Genomic DNA, 18,486 nt, shown 5'->3' with positions numbered 1-18,486 from the left:
TTCGTTTACAGCGGCCTTTTCTGCATGTAGCCTCTGTGGGTGGCGGCGGCGGTCCGCCCCGTCTTTTGGAGCATCCGGCGTGCATTTGAAGCACACGCCCAGTCCTAATGTGCATACTTGCATACCGGCCGCGCGTTGCAAACGGCAGCCAAGAACGCTCGCACTGTGTGGTATCAAAAGCATCTTGTGAGCGCACACCGGCGCAAGATCGAACTGTGATTCGTTGGTTCAGTTAAGAGGTTGCGCGGTCGATAGATATGTCTCCGTAACGGTGCGTGCTGTTTTGTTCTGGGTACTGCTGTGCCTTTGGTTCACCGCTCGGCTTGGTTACGATAGTCTTGGGTTTTTGTTAGCTGCTTCGCTTGGCACTCATTTAGAAAACCCTGCGTCAGAGGTTTGCGCTGGCAAAGACTGGAGTCGAAACCCGTTAGCCTGAAAGGTGTGGCGACGCCAGACGACGTGCGTCAGCGATGCCACGCCATTTGGCAAAACGGCAACGTGTTGGCTTTGGTACTTTGGTGTATGGTTGGTACAGAAGCGGTTTGGTTGCGCGGCTTTGTTTATTTCATGTAGTACCTGGGGACGCAGAAGCATGCGAAAGCAATGGAGCGACAGCTCGAAAGTGCCGCGCACTGAGCTAGCGCATCACATTAGGCGCGGGGGTGAGACCGTGGGGTGAGACGGGGCGTTGTGGATTACACCAAACATGAGAACGCGCGGTAGTTGTGTGGGTGCGGAGGTGTCTGTGTGTAGCAGAGATGGGAGTATCAAATGCGAGTGTGTAAACCGAATAAGTGTGGGTGGCGTCTGGTGAGGGTGAGGGTACGGGCAGGGGATGGAGAGCACGAGCAGGCGCGCACATGTCCCCTTCCTTGTTGGCACTGACGAGCTGATGTGGCAGAGGGGAGGGCTGAGACTAATAAAGGCTTTTGACTGGCACATACACGTGTAACAACGGATGCAGTACAGCAGTAATCGCCTGATGCCGATTGTCTGCGCCTTGCCTCTGTTGCCTGATGGGAATCCGGTATGCACCGAAGCCGCTCATGCACCCAACCATGCGCTCACGGAAAGCTCCAGCAAGATCAGCTTCTTGCAGTGGGCTGGGAAGTAGCCAATCTACCGGTACTTGCGCGGTTGCGCCCTCGCGCTGCGGCTTGTCGGCTTGATGGAACAGGGAAAAGCGAGAGAAGTGGAAGTCCCCTTTGAAATTGTAAAGCAGGGCCTGGCAGGCAGGGCCGTGGGCAGGGCTCGCGCCGTCCAGAGGCAGGCTGGCAGCTGGGACAAAACGAGCCTGAGCCACCTGCTATCCCAGAGCAACCAGCGGCCTCCTAGTCGGGGCCGCCTCCCAAGTAGCGGCCTGCGATTCCCGAAGTTGCATTCGCTGCCACAAAAAAAGAGGTGGAAAGGAGGTGACTGCTGTCCGGGCTGCTAGACTCGCAGCCTCGCAGGCTGTCTGGCAACGGGGCCGGGCAGGTTCTGGTGCGGGGGCGCGGGGCCACGTACCGTATTACCAGTGCATGGGCCGGGAGAACTTGGTTCCTCGGGACTCGGCCACTGGCTTCCCTTGCCCTTGCCCCCATGCAGAGGGGGGGTTAGGAAACAAAGTGCCAGACCCTACGCTGCCCTGCCGTTGCAAATTGTTTGCCAAATTTTTTGTTTTCTTCTGGGGTCTGGGATTCAGCTGCACCCTGCGGGACTTCACTAACCTGCCTTGACACTGTCCCATCGCACACCCTACGCGGTCCATGCCCGTGCCCCGAAACCCCTCCATAAAATGCCAAAGTGGTGCCAATTGACTCCTCTTGACGAGCGCTATCACGCTGTGCCATCGGCGGTCCTGTTCTGAGACTCCAGTCACACCCGTCAGGATTCTATCCATGGACATCCCCTCAACCCAGCCCACCCCGCGTTCAACTCTCTGCCACGTGATGCATGGACAGCGTGCATCGGCCGCCTTGTTGGACATGAATTTTTCACGCACCAGCACTTGAGAGGCCCGCCACGTCAGCGCGCATGTGTTGAATGTGGGGACATGTGCCCCATGGTCCACGCCAGGATGCGCAAGTTACCGGTAGCCCTCACACGCATTGTTTGTGCTGATTACTGCATACCATGCATACTTGAGCCTCGTGGTGCTGCGTTTGGTGCGTAGGTCTGCTTGTGGGGCGCATCCCAAAATCCGCCAGGATGGGCTCCCATGGGCGGACCCTTAGGGACGACGACCGACCCCCAAGTTTGGCGGCCCAGATCTTCCTCACCAGACCACCCCTGACAAAACTGAGGGTACGTGCGTAATGCCCTCTCAAAGCTCTGTAACTTTGAGCATGGGGTAAGATCCTGAGTCTTCCTATCCCCCCTCCCTGGGGCCATGTTTCGCATTACCCGTGCAAGGGCCGGGAGTGCTTTGTTCCCTGGGACCCGGCCACTTGCCTCCCTTGCCCCTGTCACCTCGTCTCCGGCAGTGTTCACGCTGGATCTAGTTGAACGGCCAGCCCCGTGGGCATGCGGCTCCTCAGCGCCTCAGCAGCCGTGCGGGGCAGTCGCCACTTGCATCAGCCTGCAGCCGTGGCCTGCGGCCTCTTAGCAGGAGTGGCAGTCCAATCGTCCTTGCAGCAGCGTCACTCTTAGTAAATTCAGCAGGCAAGACGGCGAGTGGGCAGGGGTAACACCATCACAAGTGGGGACGGGGTCTTGGACGAGGTCAGGGATGGATGTGGTTCGGCACGCCCTGGGGGCGTGCCGAACTAGGGCATGCCGAACTACTTGGAACCAAATCAGAGGGCATTTCGCGCTGAAGGCAGTCTGTTACAACCCAATTACTTTTGCAAACATGTCCAATAGAGATGAGGCCGCCGCTGGGCCCAGCACCTCCGCAGAGCAGGACTTTATACCGTCAGAGTCGTTCGACGGGGCAAAGCCCGGATACGTGTTTAAGCTAGATGACTGCGGAGTGGGCTACTATCGCGATATCCCGCTGGCTGAGCGCATCCAGGCGGCGAGCGCAGAGGCCAGCAAAGCGGCAAAGAGCAAGCCCGTAGTTGTCAAGGCGAATAACTCGCTGCTGAAGTCGCTCCAGAAGCGTGGAGGTGGGCCGCAGCTATCCATCCCAAGCGGCGTGAAGAAGCAGAAGAAAGGTGCGGTGGATTCCCATGCTTTGCTTGACGCCGTGTACTCAAACTCCACTAGGTGTCGCCAGTCTTTCGGAACATCTATTCCTTTTACTGCGAGCTGGTTGCCGCGGTTGAATCTTGTCGGACCGTGCTAACGCGCGAGACCCGAATGCCGCAACTTCCAGACGATGACGAGTCAAAGCCGGCCTATCTCAAGGTGGGTGTGCGGGGACAGGGCGAGGAATGGTGCAGGACAGGGAGGTGCCGGCCGGGCGTTCATGCGCAGCTGTGGGATGCGGTGGGTGGTGGTTGGGGGCAGCAAGGGTAGGCGCATGCTCTGACACCATTTCGCTGTGAGACACAGCTAGGCGGTGAGGCGGTTTGGAGTTCGCAAGCAGGGCTCATCAGGTCACGTATGAGCAGCTGGGGCAGGCGGAGCCGTGAGAGGGAGGGGGGCCGTCGCTTGGGGCGAGGCAGGTCAGGGTGTGCGTGTGGTGACAGCTGGTGTGCCTGTATCTGATGCACGCCTTCTCCACGGGGAGCGGCCAGAGGCGATGGGCGGCCGTATGCATACGCGCGTGCTTTGGGCGCTTGCGTGTGTGTGTGTGTGTGTGTGTGTGTGTGTGTGTGTGTGTGTGCGTGCGTGCGTGTGTGTGTGTGTGTGTGTGTGTGTGTGTGTGTGTGTGTGTGTGTGTGTGTGTGTGTGTGTGTGTGTGTGTGTGTGTGTGTGTGTGTGCGTGTGTGCGTGTGTGCGTGTGTGCGTGTGTGCGCGTGTGCGTGTGTGCGCGTGCGCGTGCGCGTGCGTGTGCGTGTGCGTGTGCGTGCGTGCGTGCGTATGTGCACGTGCACATGTGCGCGGTGCACACGGGTGTGTGGGTGTGCGTGCACATGTGGGCGTGCGTGCGCATGTGGGCGTGCGTGTACACGTGTGCCAATGCAATTGGCCCCTGCCACCGGTACGGCACAGGGCACTTGACCGCATGGCACATTCTGTGTACAGTATGCTGAACCACATCATGCCTTGGAATTCACCCCTGCCCCCGGCTACACCTTCACTTGTTAAACAGTAGTAAGTTTAATAACCGCCGCCCTTGTGCAATGTTGCCGTGCATGGTTGCAGGAGATGGAGCGGTATAAGTCCTTGTCGTGCGGTTCAGACACCAAGCACGACCGGCCTCTTGTCAAGTAGCTGTCAAGTAGCTGTCAAGTAGCTGCCAAGTAGCTGCCAAGTAGCTGTCAAGTAGCTGTGAGGTGCGGGTGGTCATGGCTATGCCTGTAGTAGGCAGTGGGGCGGTCGGGGCAGAGTCCCGGCCTCACATGACTAGTTGGATGATGGCGGCAAGGCGAGGAAGAGGGGATGTGTATGAAACCCAGGAATAGCAATTAGCCACAGAAAGGGTCAAGTGTGGTGCTGAACCCTCGGGAATACCGTAGTTAGTAGCATTGGACCACGGGCCTATTGCACAGCACAGCAGGCAGAGGGCTGGCGGCGTAGGTGCTGTTGGGTGCACTGGTACGTGTGATGGGCCCAGGGAGTCGAGGGCCCAGGGGGGTTGGAAGGGCACATACAACAGGCAGGGTGGGGCCATGATGCCTGACAGTGAGGGCAGGATTGGGGCATGCCTTCCTTCCTCACTGCCCTCAGGGTTGAGGGTTGCGGATGCAGTGGTGGGTGTGGCCCTTGGGGTGCTTCCACAATGTCGTGTCAATGTGCGGTGTGTGTACATGGTGCACATGCATGCAAGGTGGAGGCGTGAACTGAGGTGAACTGAGGATGGTTGGCGCATCCGCCCCCGCCCAGTGCTGCTGCCCAGTGTTGCGGCCTTGCTGGCGTGTCTGTCGCTGGGGTGCTGAGCGGGGGGTAATGCAGCGTATTCCCAGACCCAGACGGTAAAGCTCGCCACTCATACACATTCAATGGCTCATATCGTGGCATTTCACCCGCATCGTGCGCTGGAAAGTCCGTGAAAGACACGCTTGCAACCGCCATTATCGCACAAACCTACAAGCTGCAAATCGACACGTATAGTTTGCACGTATTGAGGCTGTAGGGCTGTCGTTGCAGTGGTCGAAAGCGCTTAAAGCATCGGTGCATTCGAGCTGGGGATCTGTTGGGGCTGCCAGCAGCAGGCGGCAGCACGCGGACCGAGCGAATGGGTCCAGCGGTGTGGCTGGTGATGGAACATGGCAAGGGGCAGGAAAGCGTAGTCCCGATGTGTGTGGCTCCCACCCGTGCCCACATAAATGCGTAGCAAGAAGGGACAAGGCATTGGTGCGTCGTTCGCGCGCTGTTACTGTACCGACGGTAGCTGGCAGGTTGTGTCGATGTTTTGCTGACGCGCATTCCTCACGCTCCGGGCGCCCGGCCAAGGCGATAGCACCACACAGACTCAATGCGACGCCACACCGCGCGGATAGCATAGCCGATGCGCACCTGCAGGCAGTCGACCGGCGTCCACGGATGAGCTGTGTAGACGAGCACTAGCGTAATGCAACGGCGTGCAGCAAAACAATGGCCGGGCGACAGTGTGACAAGCAGGGGCAAGAACAAGGCGAAGCAAAGCAGAAGAGGGGCCCGAATGTGTACGACAATTGTGGCGGGCAGGCCGAATGCGGTGCAACACGCCAACAACACAACCGGAGGTGAGGAAGCGTTGCTGATGGTGAGGATAGGTGCTGCGACGTTCGGTAGGGGAGCTGTGGCCGCGCACTAGATGGGAGGAAGTTTCCGAGGTGCGGTGTGGCTGCAGATTGCATTGATCAAAGTTCACCCTGTGCCCCTGGCCCTGCCGCTCCATCCATTGCACGGCGGCGACGTATGTCCATGTACCGTACATCAACAGCACTTGGGCTGGGCGTAACTTGTTTCTCGGGACTCAGCCGCGCACATGCTTCCCGTGCCCTGTCTCGGCGTTCTGTCCCATCGGCCATCGCTCATTGGTCGCGCTCCACACCAATCGCTCATTGGTCGCGCTCGGAACACCAACGCCTTGCTCGTATGTACTTACGGAGTTATTTCACTTTGTCACGACAACTGACAGCCGCCCATTCATCGGGCCCAATCAAGCAACTCACTGGCAGCTACCCCTCTACTCCTGCAGCCAGCTGCATGCATACGCCACACAACAGCTAGCACTTGCGCTGGGGGATTCCCTGCCATCGTGTCACTACATCCACCGTTGACATCCACCATTGGCATAAAAACGAATCACCAGGCATTCCCGCGCAATGCCCCTGATGACGACACAATCGCGTGATGCATCCGGCGTTATGCCGCTATAGTTCCCGCAAGCATACATGCACCGCTGCCACACAGACAGGCCCCGCTGTCAACCAGACAGGCCCCGCCACCACACAGACCGACACCGCGCAGGTCCGTGCCGCGCTCCGGCTGCACCGCACGCAGTCGGCCGCGATGCCGGAGACGCGGGCGCAATGCCTGCCGCCAACTAGCTGCCAGTCGCCGCCAACTAGCTGCCTGCGCTGCCAGTCGCCACCAGTCGCCGCCAATCGCTGCCAGTCGCCGCCAGCAGTCGCCGCCAGTCGCCGTCAATCGCCGCCAGCCGCCGCCAGTCGCCGCCAGCTACATACTCCGCTGCCAGTCGCCAGCCGCCGCCAGCCGCCAGCCGTCAGCCGACAGCGCCGCAAGCGATGCAGACCGTGCCCTTTGCTGGCAAGGGCGCAGCTTCCCTGCTGGCACCGCGATACAGGTCTGGACTCTGCAGCGGAAGGTCCGCATACCCACCCACCCACACGCAGTCGCCACCAAATCCGCAAGCTAGCGCCGCTGCGCCGCCCAACGCTGCATCGCCGCTCCGCCAATCCGCTGCCAAAAGCCGCATCACCGCTCCGCCACTCCGCCGCCTGGGGCAGCGGCGGCGGCGGCTTGCGCAGCGGCCCCGGCTAGACTGGGCCACTCGGAGGTGCGGCGGCTTGTGTAGCGGGCTTGCGGAAGTGCCGCGCCACCAACCGCCACCAACCGCCAGCCTCTGAGCCACCGCCAAACCGCCAACCGCCAGCCACCTCAGGCCTGGGGGGCAGTAGCGGCGGCACTCCTCCCGGATAGGCCGGCTGCAGCAGCGGCGGCGGCGGCTAGGCTGTGGGGGGCAGCGGCGGCTAGGCTGTGGGGGGCAGCGGCGGCTTGCGCAGCACGTGCAGGGGGCGATCAAATCCGGCGCCGCCGCCCTGGTTGAGTGTGGCCTCCAGCTCGAAGCCCACCTGGCGGTGGGGATGGTTGGTTACGGTAGTTGGTTGGTAGGTTGGTGACGCCAGTTAGTTGGTCCATGGGTTACGTGGCATTGGGTGGCTGGTGGTGGTGGCGGTCGGCGGTGCCGGTGGCGGTGTTTGCAAAGCAGGTGCACGATGCGAGGTGTGTGAGGTGTGCAAAGTGTTGGGCGGGCGCGTCCAAAACCCCCTAGGGGGAAACCGCGAGCCCACACACCCCACACAAAGGCACGCATGTCTTGTAGTCCTTGACGCACGTACACACACAATACATACACACACACACACACATAAACCCAAACTAGCAACACACACGCCTGCTTTGTGAGGAAGTCCACGAACCCCTCGGGCCTCAGCGCCAGCAGCTGCTCAATGCGCCGGTACGGCACTCCGTGGGTGGTGCTCTTGCTCACAGCCCGCTTGTACGACCTGTGTGTGTGTGTGTGTGTGTGCGTGTGTGTGCGTGTGTGTGGCTGTGTGTGTGTGTGTGTGTGTGTGTGTGTGTGTGCGTGTGTGCGTGCGTGTGTGTGTGCGTGTGTGCGTGTGTGTGTGTGTGTGTGTGTGTGTGCATGCGTGTGTGTGTATGTGTGGGTGTGGGTGTGTGTGTGTGTGTGTGTACACACACAGGCGGCTGCGCAGGACTGCACCGCCACACTCACTTCACGGGCTGCCTCCCTTGCCCTGCCCCCTAGTTCAGTTGCAATTGGAACGCTGTGTGAGCTGGTTCTGGGTCTTGGGTCAGGTTGGCATTGCAATAGAACTAATCCTCCCCAACCCCCATACACGGCACACACACACACACACACACACACACACTCACTTCCAGGGCTGCGGCTCCAGCAGCAGCCGACCACCGGGCGTCAGAATCTCGTGGCACTTGCTGCGATGGCAATGACATTAAGATCATCAAATTAAGCAAACAGAGTGCACAAACAAGGTCGAAGCACAACCTCTTACGCCTCTCCAATAAGGCATGCGGCGCCGAAAGGAAACAAAGATGTCGTAACGTACCGCGCCGCTGAGCAGGCATTGGCCCCCTTGCAAATCACCAACACACACACACACACACACACACACAAAACGCTTGAGCCCTCCGCCGTACCCTTGAACACTAGACTCACGGACCCCTTCAACCCCAAAACAACTCACCGGAACATCTTCTTGAGTCCCTCGTCTCCATTGTTGAGGTGAACCCACTTGGTGACCGACAGGCACAGGATCACGTCGGCGCTCTCCGGCCTGCAAGGCATGCAGGAGGGCGGTGACTCCTGGCTGACAATTTTATGAAGATAACGAGCTGACGGGGACGTAAACACTACAGCGCAAGTAAGCTAAGTCAAGACGCAGCTCGCATGACGGCCGAAACACGGGTGGTAATAACACATATTGGTAGGCGGATCTGAAGGATGGACAATGTCCGCCTACCAATATGTGTCATACACACACACACGCCCCAAGGCTCGCTTTCCCGCCCCCCCCCCACCCCTACCCTTGGGAACGACCCCTCATGCCACCGCCCCCAACCCCCGTTCCGCACCTGCCGCGCGCGCTTGCCCAGTCCTGGTGCACAAAGGTCGTTCCCGCCAGGGCCTTCACATAGGACCGCAACAAGCCCACTCGCTCCGGCGCCGGACCCGAGCCCAGAAACCGGCTGCCGCTGCTACTGCCGCCGCCACCGCCGCCGCCGCCACTGCTACTGCCGCCGCCGCCGCCTGCAGCAGTGCCTGCTGCTGCGCCTGCACCGCTGCTACTGCTACCGCCGCCGCCGGCTGGTGCGGCGGCGGCGGCGCTGCTGGTGCCTTGCCCTGTGTCGGCGTCGCCAGCGGCGGCAGCGCCGTCCCCGTGCTTCTCCTCCGCCTCCTCCTCCTCCTCCTCCTCTCCCGCCTCCTCCTCTCCTGCCTCCTCCTCTCCCGCCTCCTCCCCTCGCCCCTGCCCCTGCTCCTCCTCCTCCTCCCCGTGCTCCTGCCCTGCCTCCTGCTCCTGCTGCCCTTCCGAGCTGTGTTGCCACCCGCCGCCGCCGCCGCCGCCACCGCCGCCGCCGCTGCCGCCGCCTGGCAGCGTCTTGGCTCGCAGCAGGTCCGTGTACTCGGAGCGCATGGTGCGCAGGTGCCTGCCAAGAGATGGATGCATGTCGGGGGGTTCCATACTTCCATGTACTTGCATGTTATATAAAGCGAGAGGAAGGGAGAGGTGTTACATTCATATGTGTGTGTGGTGTGTGTGTGTGTGTGTGTGGGGGGGGGGGGGGCAGCAAAGTTGCATTGGTGCAGAGCACGTTTGGACGCCACGACGCCGCGCTGCCGTACAGCTACCTGCAAACGTTACCCTCCGTAAGTTTGTAATTAGGTGTATAAATTGTTGCTGCAAACGAATCCCCCGGGCGTGGCCTTGGTTCACCCCCACAGCCCTCCTCCACAACACTCATACAGGTGCACTCAGGCGCATCTCCACGCGTGTCAAACCCTGGACCCCAATCTCTCCCTTCCTTACCCCTCCTTTACCCCTTCTCCCACGCCCTTCTCCCCCGTAGCACGCACACATGCACGCCTTCTAGATCAGCAGCTCCGTCATGTCGTACCCGGTCGTGCCCGACCCTGAGACACGCGTGTCAAACCCAAGCACCCTTTCCCCAACCCACACCTCCTGTCCTCCCTTTCTCCCTCCTCCCTTCCCACCTGCACGCCTTCTTGATCAACGCGCCGTCGATGTCGTACCCGGTCATCCGGCGTGTGCCAAAGCGCGCCGCCACGGCCAGCGTCACGAGCCCCTGAGGGAGTTGTGATGTTAATGATTTGTAATATCAGTGTTTCGGTGTTATGGGGTTTGGTGTTTTAGTGTTGAATGCTGGGAGATTGGTGCTTGCGCTGGCGTGAGGGAATGGTAAGCAAGCAGCAACTTGTGGCAGGCAGGGGGCCCCGCGCCTCTACGGATGTGGGTGTTGGCATTACTGGGACTCCACTCTCTACCCTGTGTAGGCACCCGGCACGGAGGCGGGCACCACGAAATTTCCAATCAAATCTCGACCACAACAACGACCCGCCAGGGGACCCATCTCCACGTCATTACCGGTATACAGGCGCCGCCGCCACGTCTGCCCCAAACACCCACGCCAAACCCCTCCCCAATCCCCAATCCCCAACCCTACAAACCCAATCCCCCCTTACCTCGTTGCAGCCAACGTCCACACACACGCGACCCTGGAACCACTCCCTCTGCATCAGCTGCGTTCATCAGGTGGCAATCGCAGCGGGCAGCGAAGGGGTTGAGGGGCAAACCGTTTGAATCGAGGAGGGTGTCGAGGAGGAGGGATGGAGACATGAGGATAAATGCAAATTGTCAAACACACAATGGAGGAAAGTCACAGAGTCGGTCTGGATCATGTGGGGTGGCCGAGACCCCGGGGATTTCACTACACATTCACTCCCAAACGTGGCGGGCGGCATTGTTCTCACGGGAAACACACACACGCTCCCCACATACACAATTCCGCCACGCGTGCCGCCATCCAAACGACACCCACTCGTTTCCCCTCCCCAGGCGACGAAACCTCGACGACTGGGACCTACTCACTGGATTTGAGCACAACATCCCCTGTACCCTGAGGTCACACAAACACTCACTCCCACACTTTCGCTCTCACACCTTGACGCGTGGGTCCTCGTCTAGCTCCGCACCCAGACGGTAGCCGTAGTAACGGTGGTAGTTGCCGTAACGGTTGGTCTCCGCCCGTGGCGGCCGGTTGGCAGCCGCCGCCGCGGCGGCGGTTGGGTTGTTGGGCCCGCCACCGGCCTTCATGTTAGCACGTTTGCCGCGGTTGGGTATGGCCGCCGCCGCCGCCGCCACCGCGGCCGCAGCCGCCGCCGTCACGCCCTCTGCCCCTGCTGCCGCCGCAACTAGAGCGCCGCCGCCGCCGCCGCCGCCGCCGCCATCGGCCCCACCCGTTCCCGTCACAACCACCTCCGCCCGCTCCACGTCAGTTGCAGACACCAGCACCGGCCCGCCGCCGCCGCCGCCACCCACGCCGCCGCCTGACGCCGCACGCAGCTGCACGCGCATCATCAGCAGCGCCGCAGACAGATCGCCCCTCCCAGCCGCCCCCACAGCCGCCGCCGCCGCCGCCGCCAGCCCAGTAACGCCCGCCGCTCGCGTCCCCAGCCCGCCGGCCGCCACTGCCGCCGATCCCGCCGCTCGTGCTCCCGCCGCCGCCGCCGCCGCCGCCGCCGCCGTAGCCGCTGCCATCGACGGCGCCGCCGACGGCACGAGCCCAGGCACGCTCAGCGGCGGCGGAAGGAAGGTGCTGGTAGCTGGGTAGGAGCGGTTGAGTACTGCCGCCGCCGCGGCGGCGGCCGCCACCGCCGCCGCTGCCGTACCTCCAGCGTGCTGCCGCGGCCACGCCTGGACCACCTCCTCACTCGCCGCCGCTACCCCCATCCCACCTCCGCCGCCGCCGCCGCCGCCACCTCCACCGCCGCCGCCGCCGCCGCCATGCCGCTCGCGCCACTTGCGCTTGCGCCCGGCGCCGCTGCCGCCGCCAACACTGCCGTCAGCTACGCTGCCGCCGGCGGCGCCGCCGTCAGCCGTACCGCCGTCAGCCGTACCGCCGTCGGCCGTACCGCCGTCGCCGTCGGCCGTCAGGAGGTCATCCGGATGCGCCTGTCGCGCCGCCAGTCGCTTTTGGGCGCTGCGGCTCATCGTCATACCGCTACTGCCGCCACCAGACAATGCTACGCCGCCACCGCCACTGCCGAGGCTGGCACCGGCTCCCAGCCTCCGCCGTTTCGCTGCCGGCTGCTGCTGTTGCTGTTGCTGCTGCTGCTGTTGTCCCGATGTGTTTGCTGCTGCTGCGGCCGCCGCCGCCGCCACGCCCGCGCCACCGCCGTTCCCAGCCGCCGGCGCATGAGCCAGCCCTCCGCGACTTTGCCGGTGGCGGCCCGGGCTGGTGCAGGCGGCAGTAGACGCCGCGCCGCCGCCGCCTCGGCCGCCGCCGCCATTGGCAGTAGCCGCACCCGGGTAGGGCTGTTGCGTGCCGTTGCCGGCGCGGTTGCTACAGCCGGTGTCATTGCTGGGCGAGGGCAGTCCGTCGAAGTCATCGCTACAGCCGCCGGCGCCGCCGCCGCCACCGCCGCCGCTGGGCCGCGTTGTCACCCCAAAGGTCTGCATGGGTGGATTGTGGGAGGGGGTTGCTTGGCTGACAGGATGGGGCTTGCTGACGCAGTTCACGAGCCAGTGACGGGGATGCGTTTGGGGGAGGTGTCGTCACGCGTCAGCCGTGGCGGGGCCTGGGCAGCAACGGGTCAGAGCTGAAGGTCCTTTTGGGGAGCCAAGGGTTTGTTCATGAGATCTAAGGATCCAGTGATCCAGCTCGGGGTGGGGGGCGGGGTTTGAAGTCCGCCGTGCGAGTCAAGACGGCGCACCCCCTGTCCGTGCCCTGTCCTTCCCGCGCAAAACGCCGTGACCAGGGCCCGCACCTTCTGAACCAGCTTGGTAACCTTCTTCCGCGCCTTTTTCTTTTGGTTCTTGCTCAGGACTTTGTCGGCAGGCAGCAGCTGCGCCTTGAGCTGCTGCGCGAGCTGCGCGGGGTCGCCAGGGGCCGGCGCCGACGCTCCGCCAGGGGCGCCGGCTGCATCCTTGATACTTTGTATAGATGCCATCAGCGACTGGAGTGCAAGCAAGTAGATTAAACAGCTAAACGGCCCGCCCTCACCAGGAGTGCAACACCAGACTGAGGCAATCGTCTATTTGCTCACAGAGCTGCGAATCAAGTACCTATCTGTCCGATTCTAGAAACTTAATAATATGAGATGATCGTGTTGACACAGCAAGAGGACTACCGTTCCGTTGCCCGCGAATGAGCCTCGACGATGCAGAGGCCAGTTTTCAGTCCCTAGGCTGATTCCGCCAGGACACACACCTGCTATAGAAGACTTGTCTAAACTCTATCCTAAGCAAAAGGCCGCGAACCCAAGTTGAAGTCCGTAGCCCTCCCTCGCTGTTTAGGTCCGGAAGCAATTCTCTAACAAAGCATCCAATACTTACTGTTGGTTGGAGCTAGCGGCTTGCGGCGGGAGGCTCCGCAACGCCAGAATGGTGCGCCTGGACACGTCCGCTTGCCCCCAGAAATTTCGCCTGAACCCCGTTTCTCCGATCCCCTTCCTTGCTGCGCGCAGTCAATAGAAGAATGGTACAAGTCGGTAAGCGCACTGATGGTTCACAGCTGCGCAAGCGGACTAGGGATCGTCGATGACGGGCGCAACACTTCAACCCAAAACGGCAATTGCAGCGGCCGTGTGACCCGCCCTCGCCCTGCACCTGCTCGCAGCTTCCCATCGTGACGCGTACGTACGTTACGATGTCGTTCCTGACCACCGCGGGCTGCGCGCTGGAGGTGAGGGCGAGGAGCGGCCGCGGGGAGCTGAGCGGTGCTCTGGCATGGGTGTGGTGCTGGAGGCGGGCATTCCGGTCCCGAGCCCGGACGGTGCTCAGGGGGTGAGGGAAGCCCTTCATGGAGAACGGGGTGATTCGACCCCACGTTTTAGGTCAAGTGCCGACGTCCAGTAGGAACAGCAAAGGGGCGGGGGGGAGTGGCGGGGCGGGGGCCAGGATGCGGGGGCGCGCCCACCGAGTTCCGAGCTGTCGAGATGCGGGTCGTCGGGATGAGCTGTTGGGATGAGCTGTCGAGATTCGGGTTGTTGGGATGTGGGGTCGGGACTGCGCACGGATCCCAAGCAGGACCCCGGGGTGTGACCGTGTGAGTGTGGTGTGAGAGACGTGTCCCAGGCGTGGGCGTGGGCTGCAGGCGTGAGTGAGGGTGTTTACTCCCAATTCGCCTCTCACTGGCGCATGACGTTATGTTACACGGCATGGCCCGACGCAGATCATTACTCCCTTCAACGTCTACTTCAACGCAAAGCTGGTGTTTAAGAAGCTGGAGCTCTGGCGTCTCGTAACAAACTTCTTCTTCTTCGGAAATTTAGGTGCGTGCAAGGCAGGCACCGCTTGCCGACTTGCTACCTGTCTGGTATGTGTGTCCAATAGGGGGCATCTAGCTGTGCCTGCCCAGCTTGCAAAGGGGCCGTGGGGGGCGTGGGGGCCCCGGGTGCTACGGATGAATGCGGCTGGCAGCTGCGGCGGCGGCAATAAGGCGGCGGCAATAAGGCGGCGGCAATAAGGCGGCAGCGATAAGGCGGCGGCGGCAATAAGGTGGTGGTGGCGGCGGCGGCGGCGGCTGACAGCGGCGGCGGCGGTAGCAGCAGTATCAGCAGTGGCGGCGGCGGCATTGGCAGTGGTTTCAACGGCAGCAGAAGTATCAGCAATGGCGGCGGCAGCGGCGGCGGCGGCGGTTTTAACGGCAGCAGCAGTGGCGGTGGCGGCGGTGGTGGCGGCGGATGCTGACGCCCCGCCCTCAACAGCTGTGCGGCCTGGCGGGGGGCTGATGCGGTGTAGGCCTGGCGGGGGGGTTACATTCATGATTAGCGGGGGAGGGTTTGCAGATACCAACCCAACTAAACCGAATCCAATACAATAGAGTTAGGAGGAGAGCGTGGCCTACGCATTCCCACGCTCTCCTCCTCGTGGCCTACGGGCGGGGGGGGGGGGGTTGATGCAGTGGCGGCCTGCGGGCGGCCTGGCGGGAGCGGAGGGTGGCGCGGTGGCGGCGGCACTGTGCCGCAGCGCCCGCAGCGCCCGCAGACGCTGACGCTGCTGATGCAGCCGCAGCCGCAGCTGCAGCCGCAGCAACACCTGCCGCGGCAGCCGCAGCTGCCGCAGCCGCAGCCGCAGCCGCCGCAGACGCCACAGCCGCCGCAGACGCCGCAGACGCCGCAGACGCCGCAGACGCAGACGCTCCTGAAGCAGCCGCAGACGCAGCAACACCTGCCGCGGCAGCCGCCGCAGCCGCAGACGCGGCAGCCGCGGGCTGGCCAGCCCTTCTGACCGGGCTTTGGGGCCTGGGGCGTGGGCCTGGGTGAGGGGACGGGGTTGCCTGCGCACCCGCCTTGCCCCACCCGTGCCGCCTCCGCCGCAGTCCCAAACCCCGAGGGTGCTGGACGGGAGGGAGGGGGTTGGGGGTTGGCAAGACGGGGAGGGGAGGGGAAACTGGAAAGACGGATGTGTGTGTTGGGCAAGACGGGAGCGGGGTTTTTCCAGTATTGGGGGGGGGGATAGAGTGAGTCGCACAGAGGGTATGGCGTGCCGCGTGTCCTCAAGCACACGTGTCGGCCTTACCTGGGTGTGTTTTGGGGCGGGGCGTGGTGGGGGGGCGAAGGTACACATGGAGTCGGGCGAGGAGGTCAATGACAAGGGGGATGGGGGCAGGAGGGCTAGACAGCTCTGCACGTGTGGGGTGGGTGGGTGGGTGGTGGTTTAGTTTAATTTGGACTGGTATTTACAAAACCCCCACCCCACCCCCTCGCCCTCAACCCCCAACACAGGTTTGGATTTCGTGTTCCACATGTTCTTCCTGATCAAGTACTGCAAGTCACTGGAGGAGGGTGAGTGTGTGGGGGAAAAGTTAGTTGGTTGGTTGGTTAACCGACATGGGGAGGGGGGCTCTGGCGTTGAGCGGGTTGGCCCCGGGAGGAGGGGGAAAAGCGCGGTGCTACCCAACCACGCCCCCATTGCAGCCCAAACCCTGCTGCGCACCCCGCCCTGAACACCCTCTAAACACCTTGCTTCGTACCCATCCTCGCCCCCACGTTAACGAACGGCACGTAAACTTTTTGCGTGTAACCCCCACGTTGACGAACGGCCATACCCACCCAGCCACCCACTCACCCTACCCTTCGGCTAACGGCCATTCCCACCCACCACCCCACCTGTCCTCTGTCATGCGCACACGTGACAGGCTCCTTCCGCGGCTTCCGTTTCGCCCAACCCAACCCAACCCAACCCAACCCAACCCGATGCCCCCAACCCCATCCCCAATGCCTTTCCCCCCTGTTTCTGGCGCCGCCAGCCGTGTATTTAACCCCACCCCACCAACACCACCCCCCGCTATACTACTGTACCTGGCTACGCCTACACTTCTATAATAATCATGAATGTAAACCCAATTCGCCTCAGGCTCCTTCCGCGGCCGCTCCGCCGACTTCCTGTGGATGCTGTTGTTCGGCGGCGGCTTGCTCACAGCCATCGCGCCCTTCGTCAACATCCAGTTCCTTGGATCCAGCCTGACGTTTATGATGGTGTACGTGTGGTGAGTGGGCTGTATGTAATACGTGATTAGATGGAACATTTCAGAACCAAAAGAAGGGGAGTTGGATGGGTGCGCCGTCGAGGTGTGGGTGTGGGCTGGCCGGCATGCCCTCCCGTACACACACACACAAACACACGCACACTGCCGTACAAACACATGCTGCCGTACAAACACACACTGCCGTACAAACACACACACGCACACGCACACTGCCGTACAGGGGCCGGCGGCACCAGTACGTCAACCTGTCCTTCCTGGGCATCTTCAACTTCACGGCGCCGTACCTGCCCTGGGTGCTGCTGGCCTTCAGCCTCATGCTCGGATCCAGCCCGGTGGTGGATCTCATGGGCATGGCGGCAGGTGGGGCGGGGGTTTGGCACGTTCCGACACGCGCATGCATGCAAATACACACACGCACGCGCCCTCTCCTGCGCAAAACCCCTCTTAGTTGGGGCTTCCCCCGGGCCTGTGGTGGACCTCATGGGCATGGCGGCAGGTGGGGCGAGGGTTTGGCACGTTCCGACACGCGCACGCATGCAAACACACATACAGGCCCAAGCACCCGCAGGAGGCTCCACAGCAGAACCCCTCTTGTTTCTTCGCTCTCGACCCTTCCCCGTTTTCATGAATGGCTCCCCCCCTGCTCTCCCTCTCCCTTTCCTCCCCATCCTGCCCCCTCCGCCTGCTACATCACTGTTCCTGGCTGCGCCTTCACTTCTTAACTAATCATGAATGTAAAACACACACACACACACACACACACACACACACACACACACACACACACACACACACGCACACACGCACACACACACAGGAGTGCCTGGGCCTCACGGTACCGTGAGCACATGCATGGGTTTGCACCCTTGAGAGCATGTAGACACTAATCCCCCCTCGAGGTTAGGGTAGCGGGGGTTGCGCGATTTCCGGTTGGTAAGACCGGCGGCTCACCGCAGCAGGTATGCGAGGTAACTTCAGGTAACATCCGTAAACCGTCGCTTTGCTGCATCGCATACACTGTCTTTGCGCAACGTTTTCCTTGTGCTCTTTAACACACACACACACACACACACACACACACACAGCGCACACACACACACACACAATGCACACACACACACACACACACACAATGTACACACACACACACACACACACACACACACACACACACACACACACACACACACACAATGCACACACACACACACGCACACACACACACACAATGCACACACACACATACACACACACAGGCCACGTGTACTACTTCCTGGAGGACGTGTACCCGCGCATCAGCGGCCGCCGCCCGCTCAAGACGCCCGCGCTGCTGCGGATGATGTTCCCGGCGGAGGACGCCGTGGTGAGAGAGAGCGAGACAGTGAGAGCGAGAATGAGAATGAAAATGAGAGAATGGGGTGGCATGGGGTTTTGAGGTTGGTCCCCTTACTACTCACATATGTTGTCAGACTAGTGCCAGCCTTCTAGCAATGCGCTGTTGAGTGTTCTTTTCTAAAATGTATCGCGTATTTTCGTCCGGGAAAGGGCCGGGGAACCACTCCCCAACCATAGCCCTTGTCTGTTGCCGACGGAATTGCGCGTGCCCGCACGCTGCTTCAACTCTTGTCGACCACGCCGCATGTTTGACACACACGCGCGCGCTCTCGTGCGCAGGGTGTGGTGGCGCCCGCGGTGGTGCCGCCTCCGGAGCCTCAGGACGCCTTCGAGCCACAGGTGGGGGCGGGGGCTGGCGTTGGGGCTGGGGTGGGGGCTGGGTTGGGGTCTAGGCGGGGGCAGGTTTGGGGCAGGTTTGGGGCGGGGCGGGGGCGGGGGTTGGGGGCGGGGGGGGAGCAGGGTCTAGGCGGTGCGGGATGGAGCGGGGATGGGGCGGGGCGGGGCGGGGGCTGGGGTGGGGCGGGGGTGGGGGCGGGGTTGGGGGCGGGGGCTGGGGTTGGG

General features: G+C 62.2%; 3 protein-coding genes across 4 annotated transcripts in view; 2 read left to right on the top strand and 1 right to left on the bottom strand.

Annotated features, from left to right (window-relative positions):
* Nucleotides 1-2,791: 2,791 nt before the first annotated feature.
* Nucleotides 2,792-5,889, top strand: CHLRE_15g636500v5 (uncharacterized protein). The gene is made up of 3 exons (XM_043070541.1): nucleotides 2,792-3,137; nucleotides 3,299-3,330; nucleotides 4,234-5,889. Exons 1-3 carry the CDS (start codon nucleotides 2,834-2,836, stop codon nucleotides 4,300-4,302), a joined length of 405 nt encoding a protein of 134 aa, XP_042916405.1. The 5' UTR covers nucleotides 2,792-2,833; the 3' UTR covers nucleotides 4,303-5,889.
* Nucleotides 5,890-5,930: 41 nt separating this feature from the next.
* Nucleotides 5,931-13,091, bottom strand: CHLRE_15g636450v5 (uncharacterized protein). Its single transcript, XM_043070540.1, has 9 exons — nucleotides 12,806-13,091; nucleotides 10,980-12,491; nucleotides 10,502-10,558; nucleotides 10,013-10,104; nucleotides 8,875-9,447; nucleotides 8,487-8,576; nucleotides 8,158-8,217; nucleotides 7,655-7,766; nucleotides 5,931-7,331 (listed from the first exon to the last, which is right to left on the bottom strand). Exons 1-9 carry the CDS (start codon nucleotides 12,986-12,988, stop codon nucleotides 7,230-7,232), a joined length of 2,781 nt encoding a protein of 926 aa, XP_042916404.1. The 5' UTR covers nucleotides 12,989-13,091; the 3' UTR covers nucleotides 5,931-7,229.
* Nucleotides 13,092-13,191: 100 nt separating this feature from the next.
* Nucleotides 13,192-18,486, top strand: part of CHLRE_15g636400v5 (uncharacterized protein) — a 7,616-nt gene continuing 2,321 nt past the window's right edge. Inside the window, exons 1-10 of one of the 2 annotated variants that reach the window (XM_043070538.1) lie at nucleotides 13,192-13,424; nucleotides 13,505-13,528; nucleotides 13,657-13,722; nucleotides 14,212-14,311; nucleotides 15,767-15,826; nucleotides 16,398-16,530; nucleotides 16,751-16,890; nucleotides 16,979-17,026; nucleotides 17,787-17,893; nucleotides 18,205-18,264. In XM_043070538.1, coding sequence (XP_042916403.1) covers nucleotides 13,687-13,722; nucleotides 14,212-14,311; nucleotides 15,767-15,826; nucleotides 16,398-16,530; nucleotides 16,751-16,890; nucleotides 16,979-17,026; nucleotides 17,787-17,893; nucleotides 18,205-18,264 — 684 coding nt within the window. In that variant the 5' untranslated portion in view covers nucleotides 13,192-13,424; nucleotides 13,505-13,528; nucleotides 13,657-13,686. The remainder of the gene's footprint in view (nucleotides 13,425-13,504; nucleotides 13,529-13,656; nucleotides 13,723-14,211; nucleotides 14,312-15,766; nucleotides 15,827-16,397; nucleotides 16,531-16,750; nucleotides 16,891-16,978; nucleotides 17,027-17,786; nucleotides 17,894-18,204; nucleotides 18,265-18,486) is intronic. The other variant, XM_043070539.1, reaches the window with a different exon arrangement.

Source organism: Chlamydomonas reinhardtii, chromosome 15 (genome assembly GCF_000002595.2).
Source record: "Chlamydomonas reinhardtii strain CC-503 cw92 mt+ chromosome 15, whole genome shotgun sequence".
NCBI classification, from domain to species: domain Eukaryota; kingdom Viridiplantae; phylum Chlorophyta; class Chlorophyceae; order Chlamydomonadales; family Chlamydomonadaceae; genus Chlamydomonas; species Chlamydomonas reinhardtii.
The sequence above is the reverse complement of the archived record's forward strand: the minus strand, read 5'-3'. Positions and strand labels throughout refer to the sequence as shown.

What these genes read in the sequence shown, in the direction of transcription:
- CHLRE_15g636450v5 (XM_043070540.1), bottom strand. Translation starts at nt 12,988, where the DNA reads ATGGCATCTATACAAAGTATCAAGGATGCAGCCGGCGCCCCTGGCGGA. An exon ending in TTACCAAGCTGGTTCAGAAG is followed by an intron (nt 12,492 to 12,805) that starts GTGCGGGCCCTG and finishes CCACCCATGCAG; the next exon opens with ACCTTTGGGGTGACAACGCG. An exon ending in TGGGCAAGCGCGCGCGGCAG is followed by an intron (nt 8,577 to 8,874) that starts GTGCGGAACGGG and finishes CATGCCTTGCAG; the next exon opens with GCCGGAGAGCGCCGACGTGA.
- CHLRE_15g636500v5 (XM_043070541.1), top strand. Translation starts at nt 2,834, where the DNA reads ATGTCCAATAGAGATGAGGCCGCCGCTGGGCCCAGCACCTCCGCAGAG. An exon ending in CGTGAAGAAGCAGAAGAAAG is followed by an intron (nt 3,138 to 3,298) that starts GTGCGGTGGATT and finishes CGCAACTTCCAG; the next exon opens with ACGATGACGAGTCAAAGCCG. An exon ending in CAAAGCCGGCCTATCTCAAG is followed by an intron (nt 3,331 to 4,233) that starts GTGGGTGTGCGG and finishes GCATGGTTGCAG; the next exon opens with GAGATGGAGCGGTATAAGTC.